Here is a 17,020-nt window from a genome sequence, read left to right on the forward strand (position 1 = left end):
CCAGGCGTTAAGGGCCCGGCGCGCGCCGCTCCCGCCCTTTTTCCGCCAATCAGCGCGGCCGCGCGCCGCTCCCGCCCTTTTCCGCCAATCAGGGCGCGGCGCTGGCGGGGACGCCGCGTCACCGCTCTCTTCCCCCCCCCCACCCCCCACTCGCCCCGCCCCGCCGCTGCCACCCGCTCGGCGCGTGCACCCCGCCCTCCCCTTCCCTTCCCGCCGCAGCCAATCAGAGGAGGGAGCGCCACCTCCCCTCCCCACTCCGCCAATGGGCGCGGGCGGGGCGTGGCCAGCCGCCGGGCGGCCGTGACGTCCCCCGCCGCCGCCGCCGTTTGAAATCGCTGACGGCCACGGGAGCCCCCGCCCCTTCTCCCCAATCCGGCGCGCCGGATTGGCCGCCGCCCCTCCCCTCGCCCTCTATCTGATTGGCCGCTTGGCGCCGCCGCCCGCCCTCCCCGTCGGCGCGGAAGTGCGGTGCCGAGCGCGCCCCGCCCTCCCCGGTGACGTCCCCGCCCCCTGATTGGAGGAAGCGCGGCGCTCCCACTCGCCCGTTCCCATTGGCCCGGCGACGGCGGGAACGGGGCGGGGCGGGGGCGGGCGTGACTGACATCCCCTTGGGCCAATAGCTGCGCGGCGCGCCGCCGAGGGGCGCCTCCCTATTGGCTGTCAGCCTGGCGGGGGCGGGGCGCGGCGCCCGCCTTCACACCCGACGGGAAGGGACCGGCGGCGTGTCCGCCGGGCCCGGGGGTCTTGGGGGGGGGGTGTATCCCACCGCAGAGGCTGATGGGAAGGCAAAGTCCTCCGGGGGAGGCCGACACCATTCCGGGGGGGGTACAAACCTTTTATTGGGGGGCGGGAGGGGGCCGGGGGGGGCCCTACGCGGGCGAGACGGAGGAGTTGGAGACGGAGGAGACCTCGGTGCGGGAGGTGGAGACCTCGGAGCCGTCGTCCACCTTCTTCCCGAAGAGCTGCAGGATGCAGTTGCGGAACTGCGAGGGGGCGGGAAGAGAGAAAAAAGGGCGTGTCAGGGCGGAGGCAGCCCCGCCCGTTCCCCGCCCGCCGTCCTCGCCGCCGAATCCCGGTCGCTCCGCCGCGCCAAATCCCGAATTCCGCCCACCTGCCGGTTCATGAAGACGTAGATGATGGGGTTGTAGATGGTGGCGCTCTTGGCGAAGTAGGCGGGCAGGGCGGCGGCCAGCGGGTGGAAGGCGTAGCCGGGGTTGGCGGCGGCGAAGCAGGCGAAGATGGTGTAGGGCCCCCAGCAGAAGCAGTAGGCCACGATCATCACCACCACCATGCGCGACACTTCCTTCTCCGCCTTCTGCGTCGACTCCGATTCCTTCTGCTGGGCGGCCACCTGCGGGCAAGGGGGGAGGGCGGGGGGCAATTAGGCTCCCCGGGGGGGGGGGGGGTCATTGGGCTCACGGCGGGGCTGCAGGGGTCTAGGTGGGGGAAGGTGAGCCCCGTGGGGGGCTGCAGGGGGGGGCTAGGGCAGGGAGGTGGGCTCTGGGGGGGCTCCAAGGGGGGCTGGGGGGGGAGATGGGGGGGGTTGGGGGGGGAGATGGGCTCTAGGGGGGCTCCAAGGGGGGGCTGGGGGGGAAGATGGGGGGGTTTGGGGGGAGAGATGGGCTCTAGGGGGGCTCCAAGGGGGGCTGGGGGGGAAGATGGGGGGGTTTGGGGGGGGAGATGGGCTCTAGGGGGGCTCCAAGGGGGGCTGGGGGGGGAGATGGGGGGGTTTGGGGGGAGAGATGGGCTCTAGGGGGGCTCCAAGGGGGGCTGGGGGGGGAGATGGGGGGTTTGGAGGGGGAGATGGGCTCTAGGGGGGCTCCAGGGGGGGCTGGGGGGGAAGATGGGGGGGCTGCGGAGGGGTTTAGGGGGGGGAGATGGGCTCTGGGGGGGGGGGAGATGGGCTCCCGGGGGGCTGCAGGGGTCTAGGTGGGGGAAGGTGAGCCCCGTGGGGGGCTGCAGGGGGGGGCTAGGGCAGGGAGGTGGGCTCTGGGGGAGCTCCAAGGGGGGCTGGGGGGAGAGATGGGGGGGGTTGGAGGGGGAGATGGGCTCTAGGGGGGCTCCAAGGGGGGCTGGGGGGGGAGATGGGGGGGCTGCGGAGGGGTTTAGGGGGGGGAGATGGGCTCTGGGGGGGGGGAGATGGGCTCCCGGGGGGCTGCAGGGGTCTAGGTGGGGGAAGGTGAGCCCCAGGGGGGGCTGCAGGGGGGCCGGGGGGGGGAGATGGGCTCTGGGGGAGCTCCAAGGGGGGCTGGGGGGGGAGATGGGGGGCTGTGGTGGGGTTTGGGGGGGGGAGGTGGGCTCTAGGGGGACTGTGGGGGGAGATGGGGGGGCTGCGGAGGGGTTTGGGGGGGAAGGTGGGCTCTGGGGGGGGCGGGAAATGGGCTCCTGGTGGGCTGTAGAGGGTCTGGGGAGGGGGAGATGGGCTCCAGGGAGGCTCCAAGGGGGGCTGGGGGGGGAGATGGGGGGGCTGCAGAGGGATCTGGGGGGGGAGATGGGGGGGCTGCAAGGGGGGGTGTGGGGGGAGATGGGCTCCAGGGGGGCTGTAGAGGGTCTGGGGGGGGGGGAGATGGGCCCCAGGGGGGGTCTAGGGGAGGGAAATGGGCTCCCGGGGGGCTGCGGGGGGGTCTATGGGGGGAGATGGCCCCCACAGGGGCTCCAAGGGGGGCTGCGGGGGGTCTGGGGGGGGGAGATGGGCTGCAGGGGGGCTCCCTGGGGGTCTCTGTGGGGAGATGGGCTGCCCGGGGCTCTCGAGGAGATCTGGGGAGCTCTGTGGGGTGGGGGTGGGCTCCCCGGACGCCCCCCGCCGCCCCACTCACCGCCCGAATGGCCAGCCAGACTTGGAGGTAGCAGAGGATGATGATGGCGAGGGGGAAGAAGCAGCAGGTGACCATCAGCACCACCATGTAGGACTGAACCCCCGGGTCCGAGCTGCCGCTGAAGACGTCGGGGCCGCAGGACGTCTTCAGCCCGTGGGGCCAGTACCTGGGGGGGGGGGGAAACGGGACGGACGTGTGGGGCGAGGGGCCGCCGTGAGGCCTGCCCCCCCCCCCCCAAATTAATCGCAGCCCCCCCGGGCCTACCTGCTCCAGCCGAAAATGGGAGGCGCGGTCCAGGCGCAGGACCAGATCCAGGAGAAGAGGATGCCGGCCACCGCCAGCTTCCCGTCGAATTTGATGTTGCCGAAGGGTTTGCAAACGACGAACCACCGCTCCCAGGAGATGATGGCCAACGACCACAGCGCCGTGATGCCTGGGGGGGGGGGGAGAAGGAAGGGGTGGGGGGTCAAGGGGGCTGCCCCACGGCGTACGACCCCATGGCGTACGACCCCACGGCGTACGGCTCTGGGGGTCTCGGTGTATTCTCTAGCCCAGCCGGGGCTGCGGCGTGGGGCGCTCGGTGTGTCCCCCCACCGGGGTCCTGCCCCACATCTCAGCCCCACGGCTCTGTGCTGTGGCTCATCCTCCAGCTCCTTGCCCGGCCCCGTGGTCCTGCCCCATGTGGGGGTCTTGGGACCCTCATCCCTGCCCCACGGCTCCCAGCAACCCACAGACCCACTCCCCATCCCTGCCCCACGGCTCCCAGCACCCCCAGCTCTGCCCCACAGCTCCCAGCACCCCACAGACCCACTCCCCATCCCTGCCCCACAGCTCCCAGCACCCTCATCCCTGCCCCACGGCTCCCAGCACCCCACGGACCCACTCCCCATCCCTGCCCCACAGCTCCCAGCACCCTCATCCCTGCCCCACGGCTCCCAGCACCCCACAGACCCACTCCCCATCCCTGCCCCATGGCTCTTAGCACCCACAGCTCTGCCCCACGGCTCCCAGCACCCCACGGATCCAGTCTCCATCCCTGTCCCACAGCTCCCAGCACCCTCATCCCTGCCCCACAGCTCCCAGCACCCCACAGACCCACTCCCCATCCCTGCCCCACGGCTCCCAGCACCCCACGGACCCACTCCCCATCCCTGCCCCACAGCCCCCAGCACCCCCAGCTCTGCCCCACGCCTGCCGGCGCCCCCCCCCCGGGCAGACAGGGGGGTCTCACCGCAGGCGGAGACGGTGTAGCCCTCGATGACGCAGAGCGGGTGACCCAGGACGAAGTAACCGAAGATCTGGTTGATGACGCTGATGGTGCTGGCGATGACGGTCTCCCCCAGGTCGGCCACCGCCAGGTTGACCAGGATCCAGTTGAGGGGGTGACGCAGCTTCTTGAACTTCCAGGTGGCCACCAGCACCAGCCCGTTGGTGAAGATGGAGGCCACCACCACGAAGATCATCCACAGCGAGGTCAGGTTGTAGACCCACCGCGGGGCGATGTGGTAGTTGGGACCCTCGAAGGGACCTGGGGCGGCGGAGAAAAGTTGGGGAAGGGGTGAGGGGGGCGCTCGTCCCGCCGTCCCCCCACCTCCGCGTCCCCCGCCGCCGCCGCCGGCCGCTCACCGCGGGTGTTGTTGCTGTTGGTGTAGGTGAAGACGCTGTCCCGCGTCGTGTCCTCGTCCTCGTGCCGCCGGCGCGCCGCGAACACCGCCGTCTCCCAGCCCGCCGCCATGCCGCCTAGCCGAGGAAGGAGACCGAGGACCTTTGGGCGGGGGGGGGGGGGAAAAAGGGCGAACGTCGGCGTCGGGCTCTGCCGCCCGCCGCCCGCTCCCCGCTTCTTATACCCACCCCCCCGGGATTAGCCCCCCGTCCCCCCCAAAGCCCCCCTGATCCCTTAATTGGGCCGCGGGGATCAGGGGGCCCCCCCGGCCCGGCCCGGTCTCACCCGCCCGCTTTGCCGAGCAGCCGGGGTGAGCGCTGATTGGGATTGACGCCGAGGGCTAATCCCGTCACCCGCAATTTCCTGACGGCCCGTTTGGCTAACGAGGGCGCCCGGCGGACCCCCCCCCCCTCTCCCCAGCCCCCCGCCCGGGGTCTGGGCCCGTGGGGCGGCGGGACGGGGCCCACGGCCGTCACCGGCCCCCCGGGACGCGGCACGGCCGGCGTTCCCGCACCCTGCCCCACGGGCGGCGTGACCCCGCGCTCTCCTGCCCCACAACACGGTGTGCTGGGCCCCATCCTGCCCCACGGCGGGGTGCTGGGCCCCTTCCCGCCCCACAGCGGGGTGATGTGACCCCTCCTGCCCCATGGCGGGGTGCTGGCACCCATCCTGCCCTACATAGCGGGATTTTCAACCCCATCCTGCCCCATGGCAGGGTGCTGGGCCCCTTCCCACCCCACGGCGGGGTGCTGGCACCCATCCTGCCCCATGGTGGCATGCTGGCACCCCTCCTGCCCCATATAGCAGGGTCTTGAACCTCCTCCTGCCCCATGGCGGGGTGCTGGGCCCCTTCCCACCCCACGGCAGGGTGCTGGCACCCATCCTGCCCCACGTAGTGGGATTTTCAACCCCCTCCTGCCCCATGGCGGGGTGCTGAGCCCCTTCTCGCCCCATGGTGGGGTGCTGGCACCCATCCTGCCCTACATAGCGGGGTCTTGAACCCCCTTCCCACCCCATGGCAGGGTGCTGGGCCTCTTCCCACCCCACGGCGGGGTGCTGGCACCCATCCTGCCCCATATAGCGGGGTCTTGAACCTCCTCCTGCCCCATGGCGGGGTGCTGTGACCCCTCCTGCCCCACGGCGGGGTGCTGGCACCCATCCTGCCCCACGTAGTGGGGTTTTCAACCCCCTCCTGCCCCATGGCGGGGTGCTGAGCCCCTTCTCGCCCCATGGCGGGGTGCCAGCACCCATCCTGCCCCATATAGCGGGGTCTTGAACCCCCTTCCTGCCCCATGGCGGGGTGCTGTGACCCTTCCTGCCCCATGGCGGGGTGCTGAGCCCCTTCTCGCCCCATGGTGGCGTGCTGGCACCCATCCTGCCCCACATAGCGGGGTCTTGAACCTCCTCCTGCCCCATGGCGGGGTGCTGGGCCCCTTCCCACCCCACTGCAGGCTGCTGGCACCCATCCTGCCCCATATAGCGGGGTCTTGAACCCCCTTCCTGCCCCACGGCGGGGTGCTGTGACCCCTCCTGCCCCATGGCGGGGTGCTGGCACCCATCCTGCCCCACGTAGTGGGATTTTCAACCCCCTCCTGCCCCATGGCAGGGTGCTGAGCCCCTTCTCGCCCCATGGCGGGGTGCCGGCACCCATCCTGCCCCACATAGCCGGGTGTTGAACCCCCTCTCCCCCCATAGCAGAGCACTAGGCCCCTTCTCACCCCATAGCTGGGTGCCGGACCCCCTCCCGCCCCACGGCGGGGTGCCGGACCCCCTCCTGCCCCATAGCGGGGTGCCAGACCCCCTCCTGCCCCATAGCGGGGTGCCGGACCCCCTCCCGCCCCACGGCGTCGGGGCGCTGACGCTCACGGGGCCCGACAGATCGCGGTCACGGGGCCAAGGCGGTTACATCACCGGGGGGGGCTGCGGCGCGGGGCCAAGTAGGGCACGGGGGGAACGGGGCCACCCCCCCCCCCCCCCCACCCCAGCACCCTTAAAAATAGCCCGCAGCCTTAATTAGCAATTAGGCCTAGCCGGGGAGTTGGATTAACGAGGGGGGCCCCAAAGGTGGGGGGCCGTCACCCCGCTCTACCCCGACGGGGGGGGGTCCGTGGGGGGTGCGGGGTTTGGGGGTGCTCCCCGGGGACCCATCGCCCCAAAGGTGCCCCCCAGCCCCGACCCTAATCCTCTCCGGCGCAACCGGGAGCCGCCCCCCCCCCGTCCCCCCCACCCCTAATCCGGGGATTTTCGGGTCGCCCCGGGAGAGTCCGATTAGGGGGGACACTGGAAATTTTAATCCCCCGGGAGGGGAAAAGGGGGCGCGGCGGCGACGGCGGCCGGTGGGGAGAACGGGGCGCGGCGCGTGGGGTGCGCCGGCAGGGCGCGGGACCCCCGTTTCGGGCGAGGAAAGGGGTGGGGGGAGCCCCCCCCGTGTGGGGCAGGTGGGTTGAGGGGGGGGGGGGTCCTGTGGGGGTGTCGGTGCCCCCCACTCCCTGTCTCTCTCTCCCCACAGCGCCCGGGGGGCAGCCGGACCCCGCTGGAGCCGGGGTGGGTAAGTGCCGTGGGGTTGGGGGGGGCGTGGGGGGGTTCGGGGACGTCACGGGTGCTGTGGGGCGGCCGTGGGGACACCACGGGTGATGGGGGGTGCGTGGGGCCGCTGTGGGATGCCACGGGGTGCCGTGGGACGCTGTGGGGCGCCGTGGGGTGCCGTGGGACACAGTGGGGTGCTGTGGGACATAGTGGGGTGCTGTGGGGTGACGTGGGGTGATGTGGGACACAGTGGGGTGCTGTGGGGTGACGTGGGACATGATGGGGTGCTGTGGGGTGACGTGGGACACTGTGGGGTCCTGTGGGGTGCCATGGGACACAGTGGGGTGCTGTGGGGTGACGTGGGACATGATGGGGTGCTGTGGGACACAGTGGGGTGCTGTGGGGTGACGTGGGGTGATGTGGGACACAGTGGGGTGCTGTGGGGTGCCATGGGACACAGTGGGGTGCTGTGGGACATGATGGGGTGCTGTGGGACACGATGGGGTGCTGTGGGGTGATGTGGGACACAGTGGGGTGCTGTGGGACATAGTAGAGTGCTGTGGAACACTGTGGGGTGCCGTGGGACACAGTGGGGTGCTATGTGGGGCTGTGGGGCTGCTGTGGGGCACTGTGGGGTGCTGTGGGGTGACGTGGGGTGCTGTGGGACAGAGTGGGGTGCTGTGGGGTGATGTGGGACACAGTGGGGTGCTGTGTGGGGCACCATGGGGTGCTGTGGGGTGATGGGGGGTGCTGTGGGACACAGTGGGGTGCCGTGGGGTGCTGTGGGACACCCCAGGCTGCTGTGGGTCTGGCGCAGGACACCAGTGGCCACTGTGGGGTGCCGGGGGCGGATGTTTGGGTGCCACGGGACATAGTGGGGTGCTGTGGGACACTGTGGGGTGCTGTTGGACACCATGGGCTGCTGTGGGGTGCCATGGGGCACCGTGGAGTGCTGTGGGGGTGCTGTGGGACACCATGGGGTGCTGTGGGGTGACGTGGGGTGCTGTGGGACACAGCGGGGTGCTGTGAGGTGACGTGGGGTGCTGTGGGGCCGCCGTGGGACACCCCGGGCTGCCGTGGGTCTGTCACAGGACACCGGTGGCCGCTGTGGGGCTGCTGAGGGATGCCACAGGACACGGTGGGGTGCCGTGGGGTGCTGTGGGGTGCCATGGGACACCAGTGGCCGCTGTGTGGGGCTGCTGTGGGGCACCGTGGGGTGCTGTGAGGTGACGTGGGGCACAGTGGGGTGCTGTGGGACACCCCGGGCTGCCGTGGGTCTGTCACAGGACACCGGTGGCCACTGTGGGGTGCTGTGGGGCTGCTGTGGGACAAGATGTGTGCCGTGGGGTCTTGGTGGGAGACCGTGGAGTGCCACAGGGCACCGTGGGGTGCTGTGGGGCTGCCACGGGGCGTTATGGAGTGTGGTGGGACACAATGTGGGACACCCCAGGCTGCCGTGGGTTTGGCGCAGGACACCAGTGGCCACTGTGGGGTGCTGTGGGGCTACCGAGGGATGCCACGGCTGGCTGCTGGGGTGCCACGGGACACGGCGGGGTGCTGTGGGACACCGTGGGCTTCCGTGGGGCTGCCGAGGGACGCCACGGGCCGCCGTGGAGCGCCACGGGGCTGCCACGGGACTCCACGGGCCGCCGTGGGGTGCCGTGGGGGCATCAGGGACCACCGTGGGGCACGACGGGCCGCGGTGAGGCGCCGCGAACCGCCGTGGGTCGCCGTGGGGCCGTGCCCGCGCCCCCCCCACCCCCGGGGCCGTGCGACAGGAATTCCGCTAGTTCTGAACTATTTACGTTGGCAAAAAGCTCACTACTAGCAGAACTCGGCCGCGCGGCCCCCCCGCCCTCGCTGCGGGCCGGCTCCAGGGGGGACACGGGGACCCCCCCCACACCGAGGCAGAGGCTGCATCTCCAGCGTTTAATGCCGTGGGGTACAGCGGGGCGAGGGGGGGGGTGTATGTACAACAGAGCAGTGGGGCTGCCCCACGGCGGGCGGACGAACCACGTGCGCGGCGGCGGCCCCCCCCCTCCGGCACCCCACCGCCCGGGGAGCCCCACGCCGCCCCCGGGGTGGGGGAGACGTGTACGCGTGCGTGTGGAGGGGGGGGGTCCGAGCCCACCGTGGGGCGAACGCGGCCGGGGGGCGGCCTACGCGGGCGAGACCTGGCTGGAGGAGACGGAGGAGACCTGGGTGGCCTGCGAGGATCCCGAGACGTCGTCCTCGTCCCCGAAGGGGCTCTTCCCGCAGAACACCAGCTTCAGCATGCAGGAGCGGAACTGGGGAGGGGGACGGTGTCACTCCCCCCTCGCCGCTGTCACAGCCCCCCCCCCCCCAGCCCGACAGCGTCCCCCCTGTCACCAGGCATGTGGCCCGGATGCCGCTGGGCTCTTACTGGGGTGTTACTGGGGCGTTATTGGGGCATTTCCAGTGGGTCACTGGGGCGTGTTACTGGGGAGTTATTGGGGCGTCACCAGGGGGTCACTGAGGCGTTATTGGGGCATCACCAGTGGGTCACTGGGGCGTGTTACTGGGGAGTTATTGGGGTGTCGATAGGGGGTCACTGGGGCTTGTTCTTAGGTCATCACTGGTCCCTTACTGGGGTGTCACTGGGGGTTACTGGGGCGTGTTACTGGGGTGTCACTGGGGAGTTATTGGGGTGTCACCAGGGGGTCACTGGGGCATGTTCTTAAGGCATCACTGGTCCCTTACTGGGGTGTCACTGGGGGTTACTGGGGTGGGTTACTGGGGAGTTATTGGGGCGTCACCAGTGGGTTACTGGGGCGTGTTACTGGGGTGTCACTGGGGGTTACTGGGGCGTGTTACTGGGGAGTTATTGGGGTGTCACCAGGGGGTCACTGGGGCTTGTTCTTAAGGCATCACTGGTCCCTTACTGGGGTGTCACTGGAGCATCACTGGGGCATGTTACTGGAGTGTCACTGGGGATTTACTGGGGAGTTATTGGGGTGTCACCAGGGGGTCACTGAGGCGTTATTGGGGCATCACCAGTGGGTCACTGGGGCGTGTTACTGGGGTGTCACTGGGGAGTTATTGGGGTGTCACCAGGGGGTCACTGGGGCATGTTCTTAAGGCATCACTGGTCCCTTACTGGGGGTTACTGGGGTGTGTTACTGGGGTGTGTTATTGGGGTGTCACCAGGGGGTCACTGGGGTGTGTTACTGGGCTGTGTTACTGGGGGGTTACTGGGATGTTACTGGGGTGTCACCAGTAGGTCACTGGAGCATCACTGGGGCGTGTTACTGGGGTGTCACTGGGGGGTTATTGGGGTGTCACCAGGGGGTTACTGGGGCGTGTTACTGGGGTGTCACTGGGGGGGTCACTGGGGCGCGTTACTGGGGTGTCACTGGGGGGTTATTGGGGTGTCACCAGGGGGTTACTGGGGTGTATTACTGGGGTGTCACTGGGGGGTTATTGGGGTGTCACAGGGGGTCACTGGGGTGTGTTACTGGGGTGTCACTGGGGGGTTATTGGGGTGTCACTGGGGCGCGTTACTGGAGCATCACTGGGATGTTATTGGGGTGTCACTGGGGCATCGCCAGGGGGTCACTGGGGTGTGTCAGTGGGGGATTATTGGGGTGTCACTGGGAAATCACCAGGGGTCACTGGGGCGTGTTACTGGGGTGTCACTGGGGGGTTATTGGGGTGTCACCAGGGGGTTACTGGGGTGTCACTGGGGCATGTTACTGGAGCATCACTGGGATGTTACTGGGGCGTCACAGGGGGTCACTGGGGTGTGTTACTGGGGTGTCAGTGGGAGGTTATTGGGGGGTCACTGCGAAATCACCAGGGGTCACTGGGGCGTGTTACTGGAGCATCACTGGGATGTTACTGGGGTGTCACTGGGGCATTACCGGGGTCACTGGGGTGTGTTACTGGAGCATCCCTGGCCCGTGTTACTGGGCCATCACTGGGCCGTCTCCAGGCGACCTCGCCGGTGCCCCCCCCCGCCCCGAGGCCCCTCTAACCCCCCCGGCCCGTCCGCCGCCCCCACCTGCTTGTTCATGAAGACGTAGATGACGGGGTTGTAGACGGTGGAGGCCTTGGAGAAGACGGAGGGGATGGAGGCCAGCCCCACGTCGAAGGGCTGGCCCCGGTGCGTCACCACCCAGAGGGCGAAGGCCGAGTAGGGCGCCCAACAGATGAGGAAGCCCAGCACCATCACCACCACCATCTTGGTCACCTCCCGCTCCGCCTTCTGCGTCGTGGCCGACTGCTCCTGCTGCTTCGCCACCTGCGGGGGGACCGACAACGGCGCTCAGGGGGCCGCGAGCACCCGCGGCGAACCGTCGTTTCCATAGGGCGTCCGTCCGTGTGTCCCCCCCCAGGGACCTGCCGTTGCTATAGGGTCCCCTCTGACCCGCAGGGAACTGCCAGCCCTATAGGATCGCCCTGGGGAACAGTCATCTCCATCGGCTCCCCTCTGACCCACAGGGAACCGTCATCTCTATAGGGTGTCCGTGTGTCCCCCAGGGACCTGCCATCACTATAGGGTCCCCTCTGACCCGCAGGGAACCACCATCGCTATAGGGTCACCCTGGGGAATGGACATCTCCGTCGGGTCCCCTCTGACCCACAGGGAACTGTCATCTCTATAGGGTCGCCCTGGGTAACGGTCATCTTTGTCGGGTCCTCTCTAACCCATGGGGAACCATCATCTCTATAGGGTGTCATGGCCCCCCCCAGGGACCTCCCATCACTATAGGGTCCCCTCTGACCCACAGGGAACTGACATCGCTATAGGGTCGCCCTGGGGAATGGTCATCTCCGTCGGGTCCCCTCTGACCCATGGCGAACCATCATCTCTATAGGGTGTCCGTGTCCCCCCCCAGGGACCTGCCATCGCTATAGGGTCCCCTCTGACCCACAGGGAACTGCCATCGCTATAGGGTCCCCTCCAACCTGCGGGGAACCGTCATCTCTATAGGGTCACCCTGGGGAATGGTCATCTTCGTCAGGTCCCCTCTGACCCGCGGGGAACCATCGTATCTATAGGGTGTCTGTCCCCCCCCCAGGGACCTGCCATCGCTATAGGGTCCCCTCTGACCCACAGGGAACCGCCAGCCCTATAGGATCCCCCCAGGGAATGGCCACCCCTATAGGGTCCTCCCTGTCCCCCCCCAACCACCCCGTGGGCGGCTGTTTCCCCTCCCGCCTCTGCGTCCCCCCAATAAAGCTGGTGCCCGTACCCCCTGCCCCGTGTCCTCCTTGGCAGGGGTGGGGTGGGGGATCTGGGGATTTGGGGGGGGGGGGGTTTACCGCACGCAGGGTGAGGAGCAGGCGCCCGTAGGAGAAGATGATGATGGCGAGGGGCACGCCGAAGCAGAAGCAGAAGAGGAAGATGACGTAGGACTCGTTGTTCCACTTGTTGTTGGAGGTGTACCAGTCGGGGCCGCAGGAGCACTGCAGCCCCTCGGGGATGTACCTGGGGGGGGGGAAGGACACGGTCACGCCTCGCGCCGGCTGCCTCCCGCAGCCCCCCCCAAATCCCGGGAAACCCCCAGACCTGCTCCAGCCGAAGAGGGGGGGCACGGAGGCGACGAGGCCGAAGATCCAGGTGGCGGCGCAGCCCAGGACGGCGTGGCTGCCCCGGAAGGTGAAGTTGCCCAGGGGCTTGCAGATCACCAGGAACCGCTCGAAGGCCACCACTGCCAGCGACCAGAGGCTCACCATGCCTGGGGGGGGTGGACAGAGGGGACAGAGGGGACGCCGCTGCCCCGTGCCACCCACCCCACGCAGCCCCGGGACGTGGGGGGGGTCCCGCTGCCACCACGCTCCGGGTCCCGCGTGCCCGACATCCCCATGTCCTCATCTCCCCAACGTCCCCGTGCCATGGTGTCCCTCTGCCCCATGTCCCACACACCTGATGTCCCCATGTCCTACCCCATATCCCGTAACCCCAACGTCCCCAATGCCCTGGTGTCCCACTTGCCCAATGTCCCCATGACCAATGTCCCCAACGCCCTGGTGTCCCACTCGCCCAACGTCCCCATGACCAACGTCCCCAATGCCCTGGTGTCCCACCTGCCCAACATCTCCATACCCAAAGTCCCCAACACCCTGTTGTCCCACTTGCCCAACGTCCCCATACCCAACGTCCCCAACACCCTGGTGTCCCACTTACCCAACGTCCCCAACGCCCTGGTGTCCTTCTGCCCCATGTCCCACTTACCCAATGTCCCCACGCCCAACGTCCCCAAGCCCTGGTGTCCCCCATACCCAACGTCCCACTTGCCCCACGTCCCACTCGCCCAACGTCCCCAACGCCCTGGTGTCCCACTTGCCCAATGTCCCCATACCCAACATCCCCAACGCCCTGGTGTCCCACTTACCCAACGTCCCCACGCCCAACGTCCCCAACGCCCTGGTGTCCTTCTGCCCCACGTCCCACACACCCAACGTCCCCATGCCCAACGTCCCCAACGCCCTGGTGTCCTTCTGCCCCGTGTCCCACTCGCCCAACGTCCCCAACGCCCTGGTGTCCCGCACACCTGACGTCCCCACACCCAACGTCCCCAACGCCCTGGTGTCCCGCACACCTGACGTCCCCACACCCAACGTCCCCAACGCCCTGGTGTCCCGCACACCTGACGTCCCCACGCTCTCGTGTCCTTCTGCTCCCCGCCCGCCCCCCCACCCGACGTCCCCCCCACTCCCCGCCGCGGCGCGTCCCCGTCCCCGTCTACCTCCGAGGGTGGCGGCGAAGCCCTCGATCTTGCAGGCGGTGGGCCCCAGGGCGAAGTACATCTGGGAGAAGCTGTAGAAGGCGGTGGTGGAGCCGACGCAGATGACCAACAGGTTGGAGACGGCCAGGTTGACCAGGATGTAGTTGAGGTGGGAGCGCAGCTTCTTGTACTTGGCGGTGCAGAAGATGGTGAGAGCGTTGATGGGCACCCCCAGGGCGATCAGCATGAACATGAAGGCCGACATCCCCATGAAGACCCCGGGGCTGCCCAGGTGGGTCTGGGGCACCAGGAAGGGGCTCAGCGCCGTCAGGTTGGGGGTGTCCAGCGCCATGGGGATGTAGAAGTCCTCCGGGAGCTCCTCCCGGCCCTCCCGCGACTTCTGCATGGCGGCGGGGACGGACGGGCGGGCGGGCGGACGCGGAGGGGTGCGGGCCAGGGGGGCGGCTGGCGGGACCCTTTATAGGGAGGGGGGCGGATGGGGCCGGACCCCCCCCCCCAGCCCCCTAATCGGGGCTAACGCCGCAAAGCGCGGCTGAGCTCGGCTTATCCGACGGGCGGGCGCTGGCCAAGCTGGGCTTACCCACCCGTCAAGCCGCTTTTGGGGCGACTAATCGCCCCCGAGCCCTGATTAGCGGGTTGGGGGGATCAGGGGGTATCAGACCCCCCCCCCCAAAGGCTTAACCAGCTCCTGCCACGGAGGGCGGGGCCCCCCCCGGGACCCTCTGCGCCCCCAAACCGCCCCCGCGGGCAGCCAGCACCCCGAAACCCCTCCTGGGCGCCCCGCTCCTGCCCACACCCCCAAACTGCACCCCAAAACTCTCCTGAGACCACCCCATGCCCCCAGACTGCCCTGATTCCTACCTGCACCCCAACCACCCGCCCCCGAGACCACCCTCCACCCCCAAACTGCCCTGACTCCTACCTGCACCCCAAAACTGCATCCCTGGTACTCTGCACCCCCACCCCCCTCACCAGCCCTTCCTGCACCCCCAAACCTCCCTGACTCCTACCTGCACCCCCAAACTGTCCTGATTCCTACCTGCACCCCAAACCCCCCCCGAGACCACCCAGTACCCCCAAACTGTCCTAATCCCACCCTGCACCCCAAAACCCCTCCACAGCCCCTCACTCCCACCCTGCACCCCAAAACCCCTCCTGAGGGCCCACTCCCACCTTGCACCCCCAAAGCTCCCTGACTCCTTCCTGCACCCTAAATGCCTCCTGAGCCCCCCAGCAACCCCCTGACTCCCCCCAGTGGGTGCTGGGGTCCCTGCTGACCCCCCGGGTCATCCCACCACCGCCGTGGGTTCCTGGGGACAGTGGGGGGGTCATGGCCCCCTCTGGGGGGTGCAGGGGGACTACATGTCCCAGCATGCCTTGCGGCAGGGGGGGGCAACACCCCCCCCTCCCCAGCACCCAGGGGTGTCAGGGGTGAGCATCCCCTTAATCCCGGCAGGGTGTTAACGAGGCCGATCACCTCGGCCGGGGATTAGGGCTAAATCGGGACCGGAGCTGACACGATTATGGCCCCGCTCTGGGGGGCGGCGGGGAGCCCCCCACTATGGGGGGGGGTGCAGGGGGGGGAACCCCAGGCAGGGGACAGTCGGACAGACCGACCCATGGACACAGCGGTGCCATGGGGAGAACCACTCGCCCCCTCGGGTCGTCCCCTTTCGGAAGCGGGCTGGGGGCTGCCCCATGGTGGGGGGCCGGTGGAGCGGATTAGCGCTCAAGCCCCACTCATCCCCTGCTGCTGTGACGGGGCGCGGGGGGGGTCCCACGGCCCCCGCTCCCCTCCCTGGGCTGTAGTGCCCATAGTGAGAACCGTGGGGGTGGCCACGGTGGCCCAGTGTGGTGCCCATATGGTGGGGGGGGGGAGGCTGTGGGACCCCCCACCACCAGGCAGGGGCTTGGGAGACTTACCCAGGGCCGTGGGTCAGGGCGGGTGGGCACGGTGCCCCAAACAGGCGGCTGCGGGGGGGACGTGGGGGGCAACTGGGGTGGCTACCATGGTGTGTGTGTGCGTGTGGGCCTCCTGGGGGGGGGGTCTCGGGCAGCTGGGGTACCTGGGGGGCTGCTGAGGTACCTGGCGGGTGGTTGGGGTACCCCCTAAGGCACCCTGGGGTCCCCTGAGGTACCAAGGGGGGCTGCTGAGGTACTTGGGGGTCCCTTAAAGTACCCAGGGAGTGGGGGGGGGGGGGCTGCTGAGGTACCTGAGGTACCCAGGGGTCCCTTGAAGTACCCGGGGGGGGGTTGCTGAGGTATCGGGGGGTGGTTGAGGTACCCGTGGTGAGGGGCAGTTGGGGTCCCCTGAGGAGAAGCTGAGGTACCGGGGGGTCCCTTAAAATACCTTGGGGGGGGGGCTGCTGAGGTACTGGGGGGCAGCTGAAGTCCCCTGAGGAGCTGCTGAGGTACCAGGGGGGGTCCCATAAAGTATGGGGGGGTCCTACTGAGGTACCGGGGGGTGGTTGAGGAACCTGAGGGGCAGTTGGGGTCCCCTGAGAAGAAGCTGAGGTACCGGGGGGGTCCCATAAAGTATGGGGGGGTCCTACTGAGGTACCGGGGGGCAGCTGGGGTCCCCGGAGGAGAAGCTGAGGTACCTGAGGTACCGGGGGGTCCCTTAAAGTGCCCGGGGGGGTTCTACTGAGGTACTGGGGGCAGCTGAAGTACCTGAGGGGCAGTTGGGGTCCTCTGAGAAGAAGCTGAGGTACCGGGGGTCCCTTAAAGTGCCCGGGGGGGTACCGGGGGGCAGCTGAAATACCTGAGGGGCAGTTGGGGTCCCCCGAGGAACTGCTGAGGTACCGGGGAGCGCTTGGGGGTCCCCTAAGTCACCCGGGGGTCCCCTGAGGTGCCCGGGGTCCCCTAAAACACTTGGAGGGGGGGGGGAATATCAAGGGGGGACCCTCGGGGGCAGCCGGGGCACCTGAGGGGGAACGATCTGAGGCACCGCCGTGAGGTACCGGGGGTGTCTGCGCGTCCCCCCCCGCCCGGCGGGGCTGAGGGAGGGCGCGGGGCGGGGCCGGCGACCGTTAACGGCCGTTGGATTTCAAACCCCTCACAGCCCGGAGGAAAAGGGGGGGGGGGGGGAGGAGGAGGAGGAGGAGAGCGATCGTTTCCCGCCCCCTTTGGGGGCCGTGACGGGCGTCGCGCCGACCAATAAGAACCCAGGCGTCCCGGCGCGGGGCCCAACGGGCGCCCGCGCGCGCTCCGCCGGCCCCGCCCCCACCGGGACGCCCTTACTGACAGCCCTTCCCGCCAATTCCAACGGCCGCGCCGCCAGCCCGGCGGCTCCTCCTCCGGGG

General features: G+C 69.2%; 1 protein-coding gene across 3 annotated transcripts; it reads right to left on the reverse strand.

The window, feature by feature from the left end:
• Positions 1-825: 825 nt before the first annotated feature.
• On the reverse strand, positions 826-15,664 carry LOC142025848 (red-sensitive opsin). 3 transcript variants are annotated; one of them, XM_075018531.1, is made up of 12 exons: positions 15,642-15,664; positions 13,719-13,887; positions 12,539-12,707; positions 12,292-12,457; positions 11,027-11,266; positions 9,180-9,293; positions 4,443-4,581; positions 4,048-4,344; positions 3,081-3,249; positions 2,817-2,982; positions 1,112-1,351; positions 826-983 (listed from the first exon to the last, which is right to left on the reverse strand). In XM_075018531.1, exons 2-12 carry the CDS (start codon positions 13,777-13,779, stop codon positions 870-872), a joined length of 1,875 nt encoding a protein of 624 aa, XP_074874632.1. In that variant the 5' UTR covers positions 13,780-13,887; positions 15,642-15,664; the 3' UTR covers positions 826-869. The 3 variants fall into 3 exon arrangements, with proteins under 3 accessions (XP_074874632.1, XP_074874631.1, XP_074874630.1); XM_075018530.1 differs by lacking the exon at positions 15,642-15,664 and having other exon boundaries at positions 9,204-9,293; positions 13,719-14,443; XM_075018529.1 differs by lacking the exon at positions 15,642-15,664 and having other exon boundaries at positions 13,719-14,443.
• Between the last annotated feature and the right edge of the window lie 1,356 nt (positions 15,665-17,020).

This window comes from Buteo buteo, chromosome 30, assembly GCF_964188355.1.
Source record: "Buteo buteo chromosome 30, bButBut1.hap1.1, whole genome shotgun sequence".
In the NCBI taxonomy this organism is placed as follows: Eukaryota; Metazoa; Chordata; class Aves; order Accipitriformes; family Accipitridae; genus Buteo; species Buteo buteo.

Coding starts and splice junctions, on each gene's coding strand:
- LOC142025848 (XM_075018529.1), bottom strand. CDS start 14,103: ATGCAGAAGTCGCGGGAGGGCCGGGAGGAGCTCCCGGAGGACTTCTAC. Junction 12,708..13,718: donor CTTCGCCGCCACCCTCGGAG/GTAGACGGGGAC, acceptor CACCCCCCCCAG/GCATGGTGAGCCTCTGGTCG. Junction 9,294..11,026: donor ACGTCTTCATGAACAAGCAG/GTGGGGGCGGCG, acceptor CCCCCTCCCCAG/TTCCGCTCCTGCATGCTGAA.